Raw genomic sequence first — 14,929 nt, forward strand, 5'->3', positions numbered from 1 at the left:
CTGCATTTGAAGAAGGGATATCAAAAAAATGGTAATTTTCCTAGAATTTAGGATCTCTTTCATATGTAACTAGCATATAGGATAAATTTAATTGGAAACAGGAGATGGAGGTAGATTAATGAATCCTAGTCATACCGCAAGTTTTCTGTTGGTGAGTTCATCTCATCATGCATATAGCCACCACCAAGGTCCAGAAGAGCAGAACAAACACCCTAGCGAAATCAAATATTACCAGCAAGAAAACATCAATAGCTGAAACAATTGTTACCATGCCAAGAAAAACAGACGGCAAACAGACTTAACAGAAGTCTTGTCATCATTTTTTTGATCAAGTAAATAATTTTCCATTAAAGAAAGGCCAAAAACAAAAGTGGCCGTATACAAGGGGTATACCAAAAAAGGAACCCTACAGAAAGATATGGTTCTCTACAAAAGTCACCCAATCTTCTATACAACAAGGAACTTCATGGGTGCACCAAAAGAAAATAAGGGATCAAAACTACTCCTCAACTGGGCAAAACTCATCTCTACCCCTTCAAAAGCTCTTCAAAAGTCTCATCATCATTTCCCTTAAATTCAACAAATTTTCCATATTAAGGAATCAAAAGTTTTCCATTACTTCCAGTCTTTCACATTAATTGTCGTAAATTCTTTATTACTTTATGTCTGATGGTTCTTCTCCAAAAATTTGAGCAAATATAGAAGCAGTCGAAAACTCTTATTCACCACCTCTCTAGGGTCAACTAAGATTTTTGCGGCTCTTATTCCAGCCTTAACTAACTCAATCTCAACCAATATAAAGGATAAACACTGGAAATGAAAAATACCAAGAAACACTTCCTATTCCAGAAAGCAAAAGGACTACAGTATGAACGCAGGAAGGATAGATTGAGAAACCATGGTTGAAATAACAATTCTATGCGTGAAATGGATCAGAAATCTGACTTATGGGGAGACATTTTATCTTGTTCTCTTTTTGAATCCATAATAGCCACCTCTACTTTCGATCTTTGAATGTACAGAGGAAACTACTACACCTGCAGATTTCTCTTGTCCTTTCTTTTCACACGGAACAACAGAGTTGAATGTGGAAAGTTGGTCCTAAACAAAAGGAGTCAATGACTCCCTTATAAAGCATATAAGGAAGGTTGAATTCCAGATCCGTCTCTCTGCTCAGCCTTGACTAGAAGTTATGTTACTTGGGAAACATGTGCAAGCCTTTGTTAACAAGACATATGAGCATAGCCTACCATACTGGAGACATATTAACGCAATTATTCCAAACACGTGCTAAATACCTAAAACGTTATATAGCCATCTCAAGACCTAATGGCCAGATGACTGTACTTGCTGTGGGATAACTGATAAGGATCTAGTCACTAAACAGTCTAGTGTGTAAGCAAGTTAGTGATCTCAGTCTAACTTGTTTCTACCCCTTTAGAAAAGGGAACAAGGAAGCATTTAAAAGGTTTGCTTCATTCTCCCTTCAGCTTTTCCCAATGTAGAAAGCCAAATATTTTTGGAGGCCTGCAGCTGTAGAAGTTAAACAACTATGGTTTGAGCAAATTTCCGCAATTTGTGAAGATAACTGTTTGGCAGGCTGTTGGAGCTTGTGTAACAAAATACCTTAGCCCGAACTGCATCCATTTTGAGATTTTATCTCTTTTGCAGCACAGTACCTCTCACATTCATTATGAAACATCTGGTAGTTGCATAATCTGCTCTCCTCTTACTCCCTTAAAAACCCATCCTTTTTAACAGAAAGGAAAAAATGAGCAAACATGCAACTGAGAAGACCTCCTTGCCTTCAACTAAGCAAAATTGAACAGCTTAAACTTAGCATAGACTTGAGAAAGACATATGACATTGCAGGGCTTGTCTTCCCAAAACATTTGTTTTGAGTGTTCGACTAAACAAACAAAGTCACTGCTGTTTTCTCCGAAAGTATGGTAGAAGGGCGGCATTTAAAGAACAAGACCCTTGTTGCAGATGACAGACAACCACACTAATCTTTAGGACAGTAGAAACGGAAGCAATGAGAGAACTAAGATTCAAGAAGTAGCATAAAAAACATCATCTGCGAACATCATCTGCTACCACCAGTGCCTTTGGATACAAATTTATCACACATCATCACCCACACTAAAATCAACTAAGATATCAGTGCAAATGCAGTTGTGCATGGATGCACTAACCTGAAGGAATGACTCTGACACTTAGATTGGACTGATGCAATAGATATATCAAAATAACTGTGCAAGAAAAAATTAACTCCACGTAGATTACCATGTTGAAAGTCACAAGTCGGCTGAGCAACCGAAGAGTCAGAAGGACTTCACTGGTTTTCTCCAAGTACGGCCCTTGGGCCAAACTCAAAAGAAGCATGAAAACCCCAGATCGCGAAAACTACAAAGTAGCAAGTTATGGTTACTGAAACTGAATATATAATAAAAAGGGTTTGAATTTCAGATTAATTACCATCAGGAAGAAGAAGATAAAATGGAGACAGCTGCAAAGAGAGATATGCAATTCGCATTTACATAAGAAATCCCAAAAGTAAAAAAAGGTACTTAAAATACAAGCAACAGCAAAAGGGAACTGAAAGGATATCCTTTGGTAATGAAATATTGTTCTGAAGTATTCAAATTTCCTGTAAAAATTGTCAATGCTATTAGTGTGAAGAATGGATGAATATCAGGTCTTTCTGAAAGCATATTAGCAGCAAAATATGATAAAATATCAGTATTTCATATTCCTCTAATAATTTTCCTTTTTTTTTTGTTGGAGGAGGGGGTATGATTTTCATTCTGTTATATTCTAGCTTTATATTCACCCAAGTAAAAGAAAAGTAACAACCTTGGTTACGGATAATTTTGGAGAAATGACTAGCATATTTTGAGCAACGTGACCCATAATATATAGAGAATAACTGGGTAAACTTTAAAGACCTTCAGCACAGCAAAAACTTGAAAAAGAAAAGTTTTAACTTCTTGGGTGTATTTCAGGTTCAGAACTATGTGAGTGTTACAATCTCTGATTAATCATCAAATAACACCTACAAAAAAATAGACCTACAAACGATAAGAAATCCAGGATCAGGAAATTTCAAGCAAATTATACGCTCAAACACACTGCTAGTCCTGCACTCAAGTCCATTAGGGCCATTGGTTTATCAGAGTGCACCACACAGCAATGTAGGTGTGCTTCGCCTCTAGCGCACTGCGCACCACACTCTAAAACTTGAAAAGAAGATATTAAGCATGATCAGTACCAGGATGAACCAATTTGCTGATTTGGTCAAACTTCAAATACAAGATTCAGTTTCCTAGGTGCATTAATGGTTCAGAACATGTGTATGCATGACATTCTCTGACTAATCATCAAATACAACCGAGAAATAAATGGACCAACAAACGATAAGAAATCCTGCGTCAAATAGCAATTTTGAAGTGAGCTATACTTTCAATCACACTACTAGCTGTTTTCCAGTACAAGAGGGGCATTGTCTTATCAGTGTGCAAAACACAGCAACATGAGGGGTGATTCACCTGTAACAACACGCAATGCTTAGATTTGCACCTGCTGAACGTTTAACCAACTGCAATAAGACTCCATCTAGGATTCAATTCTTTATTTGCTAGAATGAGTTCAAAGGAATTTATTCACTATAGAATTTGCATACATAATCATATAGAAGGAAAATAAAGAAGTCCAATGTCAACATCCAATAAAGCTCTAAACCTACGTAATCTTATAGATGGAAAATAAAGAAGTCCAATGTCAACATCCAATAAAGCTCTAAACAGTGAAGCTCAGCTATTCAGCAATAGAATTTTGCAAAACCGAAGTCACAAAATGAATTTTATCAAAGAAAGGTAGCAACAGAGAAACTAACAGCAAGATATACATGAAATTGAAGATGAATGCAGCATAATTAGCTCCTGGAAAGTACAACTTTCAAAACTTAGAGACAGCTTCCTCACATAGCTAGTGGCAGAAAGAATCTACGAGTTAAAGAAGCTGATAGCATAATAGAGAAATGGAATAAACACAAGTTATTTTTACCTCCCATCTCACTAGAGCAGTATTCCTATCGATCATTTTTAACAGATGACCAAGGGTTCCACTAGGAATGATCAGACCCTCAACACCGGGAAGGTGTAACGGTTGGACCACCTTAACAGTCTGAGAAGCATCATCCACTATCAAACAGCTACTGATATCAACAGGAGATGACAATCCAGTGGACTTGTCAAGAAAGTTAAATCTGTTCAAGAAACATATCAACATAATTTCTCGCAACACCTTCTACAAGCCTCATAAATGAAAGGAACCTCAATGACTCCTGGAGAAAAACAAAAGTTACTTACACACATTCCGCAGGCCATGCTCCTTCACAAAGTGCTGATAACAACTGTAAAAGTTCAGCAGATCTAAAAGGGAATTCACCCTCCAAGCTGCAAAGAAGGCACCTGATAGGACCATCAACAAAACTATCCCTATCCCAAAACTGGGTACAGAGGGACCCCTGCACCATATACGTCAATGGTCTGAATTAATGAAAAAACATATGATTTTGAAGGCTCAAAAAAGCAACAATCATCCAAACCTCTCCTTGATAAATTTTGCAAAGAATATCCAATATCAATTTCAGGTTACCATCCTCCAACTGCAACACAGAAAAGGAATGATAATAGAGAAGATGTGTTTTCCTTCACAAAGTGATAAATAGTATTAAATTAAAAACCTGGATATTGATCTCGTAAGAGGCAATAAATGCTGATATAAATGTCCGTAAAACGCTTCTAAGACCAACAATAGGACCCTGAAAATAGTAATAAATATCAAAGCAAAGATGAAATGACATAATGCACTACCTCTGTATGAAAGGTAAGATGGATAAAAGATAATTTGCAAATAATGAGTAAACAAGCTATTCACTCACATCAAAATCCCTCAGTACATCATTTTCGATAATTTCAAGAAAAAAGCTCAAAGATCCAGCTTCGAAAGCTTGGCGGACATAACCAATATGATCCATCTCCTGAAACAAATTCAAGATATGCAAAAATATGTCAAAACTTTACACCTTCCTGAGAAAGCACAAGCAAGCCAATTACGTGATATGAAGCTAAACAGACCATCAGTATATTATTTTCTTCTTTTCCAGGAAGAGATGAAATTAGACAGAGGAAAACCGCCCATGCCAAAATCAATGGTCCTGATTCTTTCTGCTCAAATACATCAAAAGTGGACACCATAGCATCGATTTCTTGCACCTCGGACAATGAAAAAGTAGCATGGCCCTGCCTGGGTAGAAACAAAAGGCAGCCGTTATGACAATAAGGAAATAGGAAAAATGTACTGAGAAAAGAAAATCTTGAAAGAAGTTGAAGAAACCATAAGAACAAGAGAAATCAAAACAGAAAGGGGGGAATCTGTGTGAACTTCAGAACGTTTAGAGCTACCTAGCACTATTTGATCTTCTCTCCAAACAGGTCAAGAATCCAGAAGAAAAAAGCAATAGAATCCCCTCCATAATTTAAAGGAGATATCACACATCTTGCAATATGACCAAGAGACTCTTTCAACTCTAAAGGAGGTGCGCTAGTAAAATGTTCATTCGAGACCATGATTGTGATACTGATAATGATACATCAGTTCATACAATGTGTGAAAGAAGTATTTTGGTTTTATTGATTCCCACTATGATAAGTTGCTTTACCAATAAGCAGAAGTGCCAATAATGACAAAATCTAAGTTGCTGAGCACTAAATATAGTTGATGCTCAACAAATATAAAAAGTGTGAGAAGTAACGAACACCGGAGAAAATATTGAGAGAAAGCTCAGCTTGATTATTCCCCTCAAGCTTTGGATGTTAAATAGTGATGTACACCTATTGTAAAATAGGAAAGCAAATCAAGGTTACAAATAAATCTCCCTAATCAATTCCTACTACCACTACAACAACAACTAAGCCTCAGTCCCAAACAGGTGGGGATCGGTTGTATGAATCCTCACTTCATCCTTTAAGCTCAACACATATCATCATACCAAAATAAAATAAAAGTGAAAATAAAAATAAGTTAAGTACATACTCTGAGAGTTTACGACATGGGAAGAAAGGATTATGTATTCATTTGTCTTACATTAGCCCTATTTATATAGGGTGTTACATAGTACTAAACCCTTCTCTACTAATGTGGGATAATATACGTACTACTATACATAATAACTCTCTAACACTCCCTTACAAGCCGGTGCATATAAATTATATGCACCGAGCTTGTCACATATGCAACTAATATAAGGACAAGTGAGGGACTTGGCGAGAATATCCGCAAACTGATCATTTGACTTCACAAACTTTGTAATAATATCTCGTGAGAATATCTTCTATCTGATGAAGTGACAGTCATTTTCAATGTGTTTAGTCCTCTCATGGAACACTGGATTTGATGCAATATGAGCTATGAAGGGCAATTTTTTTTTTTTGATAAGGTACGATTTAGAAGGGCAATTTGATTATCACACACAAGTTTCATCTAACTGATTTCTCCAAATTTTAATTCTCTGAGCAACTGTTTAATCCAAACTAGCTCATATGTTGCCAAAGTCATTGCTTGATATTCTGCTTTTGCGCTAGATAGAGCAACCACATTTGTTTCTTGCTTTTCCAAGAGACCAAATTAACTCCTACTAAAACACAATATCCAGTCGTAGCATGCCTATCAGAAGGTAATCCTGCCCAATTAGCATCTATGTATCCAACGATCTGCTCATGGCCTCAGTTCTCGAATAGTAGTCTTTTGTCTGGAGCTGATTTTATACATCGAAGAATGCGGACAACTGCGTCCCAATAACTATCATGGGAAGAGTCCATAAGCTGACCTACCCACTCACAAGAAAGGATATGTCAGGTCTAGTCATCGCGATGTAATTCAATTTGCCAATCAACCACATATATCTTGCAGGATCACTAAAAGGCTCCACCTGTCTTGGCAGAAGCTTAGCATTCGGATTCATAGGAGTGCCAACGGGTCTGCAACTCATCATTCATGTCTCCACAAAAATATCTAAAGCATGTTTCCTTTATGAAATAACAATACTTGAGCTAGATTGAGCAACCTCAATACCTACAAGTACTTTAATCTGTCAAAATCCTATGTACATATTAGTAATATCATCCTGATCATTGCCAGTAATAACGATATCGTCAACATAAACCACCAGATAAATACATAGATTAGGAGTAAAATGCCGATAAAATACAGAGTGCTTAGCTTCACTACGTGTCATGTCGAACTCCTAAATAACTGTGTTGAACTTACGAAACAATTGTTTACCATATTTAGAAATAATAAGAGATTTCCATAAGGTATTCTTACCATCATTCAGCCTCCACAACCATTTGTATAACAAACACTTATTGTGAATTCTCAAGCCCACCATTTGTATAACAAACACTTATTGTGAATTCTCAAGCCCCTTAACCCAAGATCACCCCTCTTCTTTACCTCTACAAACTTTTTGCCAATTGACCAAATGCAACATTTTGTTAGTGGCATTTCCTTCCCATAAAAAGTGGTTTCTTAACCAATTATCCTCTTCTCCACTTTAAAAGGAATAGGAATGAATGACATTAAACAAGTTGGTATCCCGTCTAAACTCTATAAATTAATCGATCAACCACCAAAAGACAAGTATTGTCTCTACCAAGTAGTGAGTTTTATTTCACGCTTGTCAATAACGCCTGCCAAATATTTGTATCTTTTCCTCTTGCCCCAAAAGGGCGCCCCAAATAGGTGGCAGGAAAGCTTTCAACTTTACAGCCCAATATCCCAGCCAGTTTCTCTATCTGAATATCAGTATTTACTGAGAAAATGCTACTTTTAGCTAGATTAATTTTTAACCCATACACATCTTCAAAAGCTAGTAAGATCACCCTCAGAAAAATGAGTTGTTCTCTTTCTGTGCCACATAGCAATAGTGTATCATCCGCGTATAAAATATGAAAAGTATCCACCTTTTCTTCGCCATTGCCCTCAACACAAAACCCTTTAATCCATGCTCTATCCGCAACATTATGCTCAGCACCTCATAACAAGGACAAATAAATAAGGAGACAATGGATTTCCTTGCCTCAAGCCCTTTTGAGATTTTAAACAAACTTCTGGACCCCATTAATCAGAACTGAAAATCTGACGGTAGAAATGCATGTCTTGATCCATTTGATCCACTTTCTCCAAAGTTCATTTGCTCCATGATATCTATTAGAAAGGACTAATTTACATGGTCATAAGCCTTTTCTGAATCAAGCTTACAAACAACCCCTCCCTTCCCCTTCTTCAAATAATAGTCAACACATTCACGGGCAACCATAGCAACAATTTGTATGCTTTTAATAAAGGCATTCTCATTCCCTGAAACCAATTTATTCAACACTACCTTTAGTCTTTCTGTGAGCACCTTTGCAATTATTTTATAGATACTCCCTAGAAGACTTATCGGCCTGCAATCTTTCATATTTACCGCTCCCTTTTTCTTTGGAATAAGAGTTATGAATGTGGCGTTGAAACTCTTCTCAAAAGATCCTTCCAAATAAAAGAAGTTCAATGCCTTCATAATGTTCATCTTCTAAAATATACCAACACTTCTGAAAAAATGTCATGTTAAAGCCATCCGGCATGGTGCCCTATCCACTTCAAATAACTTCAAGACCCCCTTACTTCCTCAATAGAAAATGGTCTTTGAAGCCATTCCTTTTTATCATCGCTTAATTCTACCAAACCTACATTGCTCTATTGTGGCCTCCACTTTTCATTTTCAGTGCACAAACTCTGATAGAATTCAAGGATGTGTTCCTTGATCACTTCTTTATCTTCTGAGATTATGTCATTTATTTCCAGTCTATCAATAATATCACATCTTTTATGTGCATTTGCCAATCTGTGAAAAAAAATTACATTTTTTATCTCCTTGCTTAATCCATAAGCTTCTTGATTTTTGCCTCCACGAACTCTCCTCTTCTTTTGCAATATATTTGAGTTCTTTGACAAGAAAGATTTTTTCAGAAATTAAATCAGCATCTACAACTTGTGAGGAATAAATGTGATCTTTTCACTGATTCTCCTCAAAATCTTATCCATTCTCTCTTCCAGTCTGCCAAACACCTCCCTGTTCCATCTCTTAATATCATCCTTGAGCACATTCAGCTTTTTAGCTTAAACCAGTTTTGGTCTACCACTTATCTCATCTGATTTCCACCAACTTTCTACTGATTCTAAGAAATCAGCATGCTCAAACCACATATTTTCAAATTTGAAGTAACCTTTTCCCTTTCTCAATCGCCACATTCAAACAATAAAGGCAATGATCAGACCCTACCCTCGGCAGCGCTGTCTGCTTTACATCTCTTAAAAAACTCATCTCATTCATTAGAAACAAGTAATCTATCAATCCTTGAAGCCACACTTTCACCAGCATATCTGAACCAGGTATACTGCTCTCCATAAAGTGGGAGATCAACAAGTGACAAATCTTCAATAATTATAGAAAACTCTCTCATGGCTCTAGAATTCACCATTCTGCCCGCTCTTTCGTTCCCACCGATTTTTTGGAGGAAAAAATTTCAGCACGGCTTTTCTTACTGTAGTTGCGTGCTATACTGGCTAGATTTTTGCATCAATTTTCTATTTTTCAAAATAAGCAAACTTAAGTTGGTTTCCTCGCGTTGAATTGAGGGGCATTTTAGAATATCAAGTGAATATGTGTCTAGATTCATAAACGTCTTGAATAAGGAAGATCATATAGAATTAAGACGGAGGAGAAGATGCAGGCCGTGGATGTTGCTCCACTAGCATTTACGTGGAACTTATGGAGAGAGAAATAGGAGAGCTTTTGAAGGAGTAAACAGTGATATTGTACACCTGACAAATAGCCTCTTATCCCTTATTTGTTCTTGGTGCACCCACGAGGTTCATATATGTATAGATGATTGAGTGTTATTCGTAGAGAACCATATCTTTTCTGTAAGGCTTACTTTTTGGTATACTATTGCCCTTCTTCAATAAATTATTATTTAATCAAATGATAACTTATGATATTCCATATTTAATTATTAAATACTTACTTACCTTATTTAGTATAGGATTAATTTTTTTATTTATTTAGCATAGTCTATGACACTTGTATAATGAGCACCTCCTGGGCATTGTTAATCAAGTCAACGAGAAACTTTTTTTCTTCACAAGTAATAGCAGAAAATATGGAATTTTGGAAGGGGTGGAGAACTAGAAACATCAGTATTCTTTTTGGTGTGGGCTTTGGGGAAACATCACGAAGGGATGAGAGGATCTCAGTGATAATATAATTTTCAGGATTGGAGTAGGCGTAGTTTTGGGGGACACGGGTGATCTGGTGACAACACTTTGAGACTCATTTAGCCAAACATCTACATATTTTCATGCAAAAAAGATATGACAACCCAACAGATTTGAAGAACACAAGTGGGGAATATTATTTGGGATATTCAGTTTAGGACGAATCTTCAAGATTAGGAGTTGGAGAAGTTTCAACATCTGCTTGAAATGCTCTATGAACAAACCATATCACTAGCAAATAAGGATTTTGGAGATGGAGGTTATGGAATAGTGGTCATTTCTCAAGAAAAGCTTTATCATAGAAAGTTGCTTGATAGAGATAAACTAGTCTTTCCACACTTTTCAGTGTGCATCCCAAGGGCACCAAGAAAGATGTGCTTTCGTATGGCTGGCGGTTGAAGGAGTGATTCTGACAGCTCAACTTGAGGAAGAGGGGTAGACCACCTTTTACTGCATTGCCAGATAGCATCACGACAATGGCGGAAGATTCTGAGATGGTTTGAGTTAGTATTAACTGTGCCGGATACGATGAAGGACACTCTAGTCAACTGAGCATTTAAAAGGCAGAAGAGAAGATGGAGAGTGTCGGATATGCTCCTTTGGTTTTAATATGGATAGTATGTAGTGGGAGATAGGAGAGCTTTTGGAGTAAGTGAGTTTGATTTTGCACATTAGTCTTCTATTTATTTATTTCTTTCTTTCTTTCTTTTTTTTGTGGGACCCATGAGGTTCCTATTTGTATTCAAGGAGGGGTGTCTTTCAAAGAGAACCATTTATCTTTGTAAGTTCTCTATTTTTGGAGTCCTTGAATATCGGAGCTTTTTCCCATTATTAATGTCTTTATCCCTTACTTGATTAAAAAAAAGGTAAACCAACTAATAGTAAGCACGGAAGATAAAGAACTGGTGATAACCCGAACGGAGTTTCATCATGAACCATCTGCAAAAGATTTTCCAAATCCAAAGTTTCTATGAGGATAAGCAGCAGCTGCACTTTGGCATGATAAATGGAGGAAACGGCTTCGGCTGATACGGCCAGCTTCCCGAAATTATAAGAATTTGAAATGAATCCCTGAAATAGATTGAGCTAGAATCAGTAATAATGCAAATCTAAGAGAAGATAACTGCAACTGTAGCATTAATGAAGTACCTCATAAAGTGAGCACAATTTTTTCCACAGCTCACCAGTGCAGGGGCTGAACTCATAAAAAATGAGGAAAAGAACATCCAATATCAGATTGTCTTCGGTTACTATTTCCTCAGCCCACAAAGTATAAAGGTCAACATCCTATTTTGCATGACAAGGGAGGTACTCAAATCTATGAAATGATCAAGAAGAACGGATTGCACTAAAGATGAAAAAGAAGAAGAAAAAAGTAAAATTTAGAACACATATATTGCGTTTAGGCAATGATAGGGTCTATCTGAAATACTGCAAGCCTTGTTGCCAAGCTAATTCAGCCATTCATGTAGCAAAGACTGAAAAAAAACAAATTAATGTAGTGCAACCATTAAATTTCCTATTAAAGAAATGAGTAGTTTATGCAGAAGTCAAGGTATGGAAGTGTTTTGACATGGCTTCCAATTTGACTTGATACGCATGTTTCCCTTGATGTCCTGGGACCAACTAGTTCGTAGTCTCCAACTTTATTTTGTGTGAAAATATTAGAAAGTGATAGATGTCTAGATTCACATTTGCTTCCTTGTTTCTTTAATCCTAATCTTCTAATTGTTGCCCCAGAAGTCCTTTGTCTCCATGTTCATGCATCCTGATCCAAAAGTACACACCTTTCTATTTTTCTATTTCTCTTTGATATGTAGAAAATGTATTCCTTTCAAATACAGTGTCTTTAAATGATTATCTTATTAGAAGAAGAAAAATGATCATGAAAATTGGGTAATTGTGTAGAATAAGTCACCATTGGAGGTGAAGTTTCACTCTCGTTTTTCTTCTCGGATAAAGCACTCTTTTTTCCCTTTCTTTGTGAAAGGGCCAAGAAACCACTCTTAGTAGCTCATACATCAATACCTATCTATCGTTAAGTTCTTAATTAGCCAGTTCATGCACTAAACAAATTGTCAAATCATCAAAGTCCACGCACGCACAATCCCCGGCACTTTGATCACCATGTCCTGATTGAGGTAAGTAAGACAACCTAAATTCTGAACACTGAATACACTACATAGTTTACCATGTACTCAGAAAAGTTGGCCACCAGATTCTCCTGCAGAACAGAAAGCAACTTCGTGTCTAGTCCCTCAGAAATCAATTTCTGTGCCTCATTCACAATAGATGCATCTTCAGAAATTGTCGGAATATATACTGCATTAAGAGTCAAATAAGATAATAACTACAAGCATTTATATAATGCATAAACAAGTATGGTGGAGACCAACTTATAGAAAAAATGAAATAAAAGAAAATAGATGTAATTTTATCATAAATTCCTATATGTGCATCAGAAATTAAGAAAACATATAAAAGAATTACAAAAGACCAAGTCTTGAGAAATAATCAAACAGATCATCGATGAGGACTTTCAGCTCCATATTGGTGTTAAAACTTGAAGATACCAAACTATGACAACAATCTCAAATGAAAATTAATCTAAATGAGCTCAAAGAGAGATTTGTCAGTTCTTTTGTACTCGAATTAAAAGAATGTAATTGCAAGAGATAGAAGCAACTATCAACTCTCAAACTTAATCTCGTAAAAAGCTGCTTTTTTGGATGATTTCTTGATAATTCCCCATATTTCATCTTTCTATACAGTCATCAACATACAAATGTTATCTTAATTTAGTAACCTGACTTGAGTCTGAACCGTGTTCCGGCAAGATCCTTTTCCGTTGACTCCTTTTATTTCGTTTAATCATGGAAGATAAAGTCTTCTTTATCTCTGGTGAAAAATCCATCGAGTTAGTTGATATCAGTGATGATTATATCAGATGGTTCGTGCTGATAGAATGAAGCAGAAGGTTTACAAGCAGAATCAAAATAGATGAGGAAAACTTGCACTGGGTATGCAAAGCTCTTAAGCATCAAGGGGATAAGGGAAGATGGGGAAGGAAAATGCAAGTATACATATATAGAGTCTTCCTGAACTTCAACAGATATGGCTGTTTCATTAGAATCAAGTCTTGGATGGGGATGAGAATCTGCTGTAATCATTCCAAAATCAGAATACAAGAAGGATTGGGTGAATCTTGTGAATATAACTAGAATCTTATAAATATGGCATAAGATCAATTATCGCTTCATTTACTCAATGTAATTACGTACTATTGATTCTTTCCTTACTTGGAACATGTAGACTACACTATTTAAACCCCAACAGCTTGAGGAAATAATCAAGCTATTTGCTCTCAATCTGTTCTACCTTGTGTCAATTCTCACATGGTATCACAGGAATAATGAGAAAAATACTCTCTGTGCATTTTACCATCCGGGAAGAAAATAATTTCAATGTGCATCGTTCCAGTGGCTGTCCACAACAACTTCATTTTCTGTTGGTGTTACGCAAGAACCAGCACCACCACAAAGTCCACTGTCCCGCGACCAAAGCCCACAAAACCCCATTGATTCCCTCCCATGCGCTCCAACGTGCCGGGAAGACCTCAGATTTTTCCCAGCAGGATCCAGCCACACACCAGCGCATAGAGAGATCAGAGACCCTCTCGACAGTTTCCAACAAGGAGCTTTCTTCTCATGTGGTTGCCTCTTCAAATCGAGCTTGTTAGATAGTAGTAATATATGTTGTCCCATATCGGAAAATAGCTATGTAGTACTATGTAACATTGTTTATAAATAGTTGCTATTGTAAAAACACTTAATTAATCAATAATACAATTTTCCCGTGTCATTATTTCTCATTATTTCTCACATGGTATCAGAGCGGAAAAGAAAACCTCGCCAAACAGTCGTCGTGCTTTCAACTGCCTGCGACCTTTTAAGGTTGTTTGCGTTATCTCCCTTTTCTTTAGTGTAATGCAATATCCAACACTACCACAAGGTTCCCCTATCACAGGCGACCAAACCCAATTGGTTTCTCCGGCAAAGACCCCTCCACGCGCTCCCACGCGCCGGTAAGAACCTAGACTCCCCCGGCGTGCCTAACACACACGTTGGCGTGTCTAACACACGCGTCGGCGTGTCTAACACACATGCCGGCGCGTGAAGCACATTCCGGTCAGATTTTGACAAAAATTCTTCAGGACAAGTTGTTCGTGGGGTGATTCCGAGTCCACTAGTACTGTTTCCTACAGATTCCGATTTTCCGGCGAGCTACAATGACTTTTCCGTCGAGCTACAGTGATTATCCTTTGATTCTTTTTTTGTTTGTGGTCATATTTTGCTAGAACTCTCTTCGAACCTATCATGTCTCTAGGGTTGGATAATTTTGGTTCCAATATGATTACTCCAGAACTCTTAATGGGAAGTTCAAATTACTAAGCTTGGGCTTCCTTGGTTGAGTTGTGGTGCAAGGATCAAAGTGTTCAAGATCACTTAACCAAAAAGATTAGTGAGGGAGATGAAAAGGCCAAAGC

The 14,929-nt window shown here is 37.0% G+C and overlaps 1 protein-coding gene across 4 annotated transcripts in view; it reads right to left on the minus strand.

Moving 5' to 3' along the window:
• Nucleotides 1–14,929, minus strand: part of LOC107815035 (uncharacterized) — a 46,611-nt gene that overhangs the window by 25,959 nt on the left and 5,723 nt on the right. For 2 of the 4 annotated variants that reach the window (XM_016640539.2, XM_016640540.2), the window contains exons 5-15: nt 12,575–12,705; nt 11,533–11,670; nt 11,297–11,454; nt 5,142–5,310; nt 4,946–5,044; nt 4,748–4,825; nt 4,610–4,669; nt 4,371–4,528; nt 4,066–4,267; nt 2,287–2,406; nt 136–212 (exon numbers count right to left, since the gene is read on the minus strand). In XM_016640539.2, the coding sequence (XP_016496025.2) occupies nt 136–212; nt 2,287–2,406; nt 4,066–4,267; nt 4,371–4,528; nt 4,610–4,669; nt 4,748–4,825; nt 4,946–5,044; nt 5,142–5,310; nt 11,297–11,454; nt 11,533–11,670; nt 12,575–12,705 (1,390 nt within the window). The remainder of the gene's footprint in view (nt 1–135; nt 213–2,286; nt 2,407–4,065; nt 4,268–4,370; nt 4,529–4,609; nt 4,670–4,747; nt 4,826–4,945; nt 5,045–5,141; nt 5,311–11,296; nt 11,455–11,532; nt 11,671–12,574; nt 12,706–14,929) is intronic. The other 2 variants (XM_075252371.1, XM_016640542.2) reach the window with 1 other exon arrangement.

The sequence above is a fragment of the Nicotiana tabacum genome, chromosome 4 (genome assembly GCF_000715075.1).
Source record: "Nicotiana tabacum cultivar K326 chromosome 4, ASM71507v2, whole genome shotgun sequence".
Taxonomy (NCBI): Eukaryota; Viridiplantae; Streptophyta; class Magnoliopsida; order Solanales; family Solanaceae; genus Nicotiana; species Nicotiana tabacum.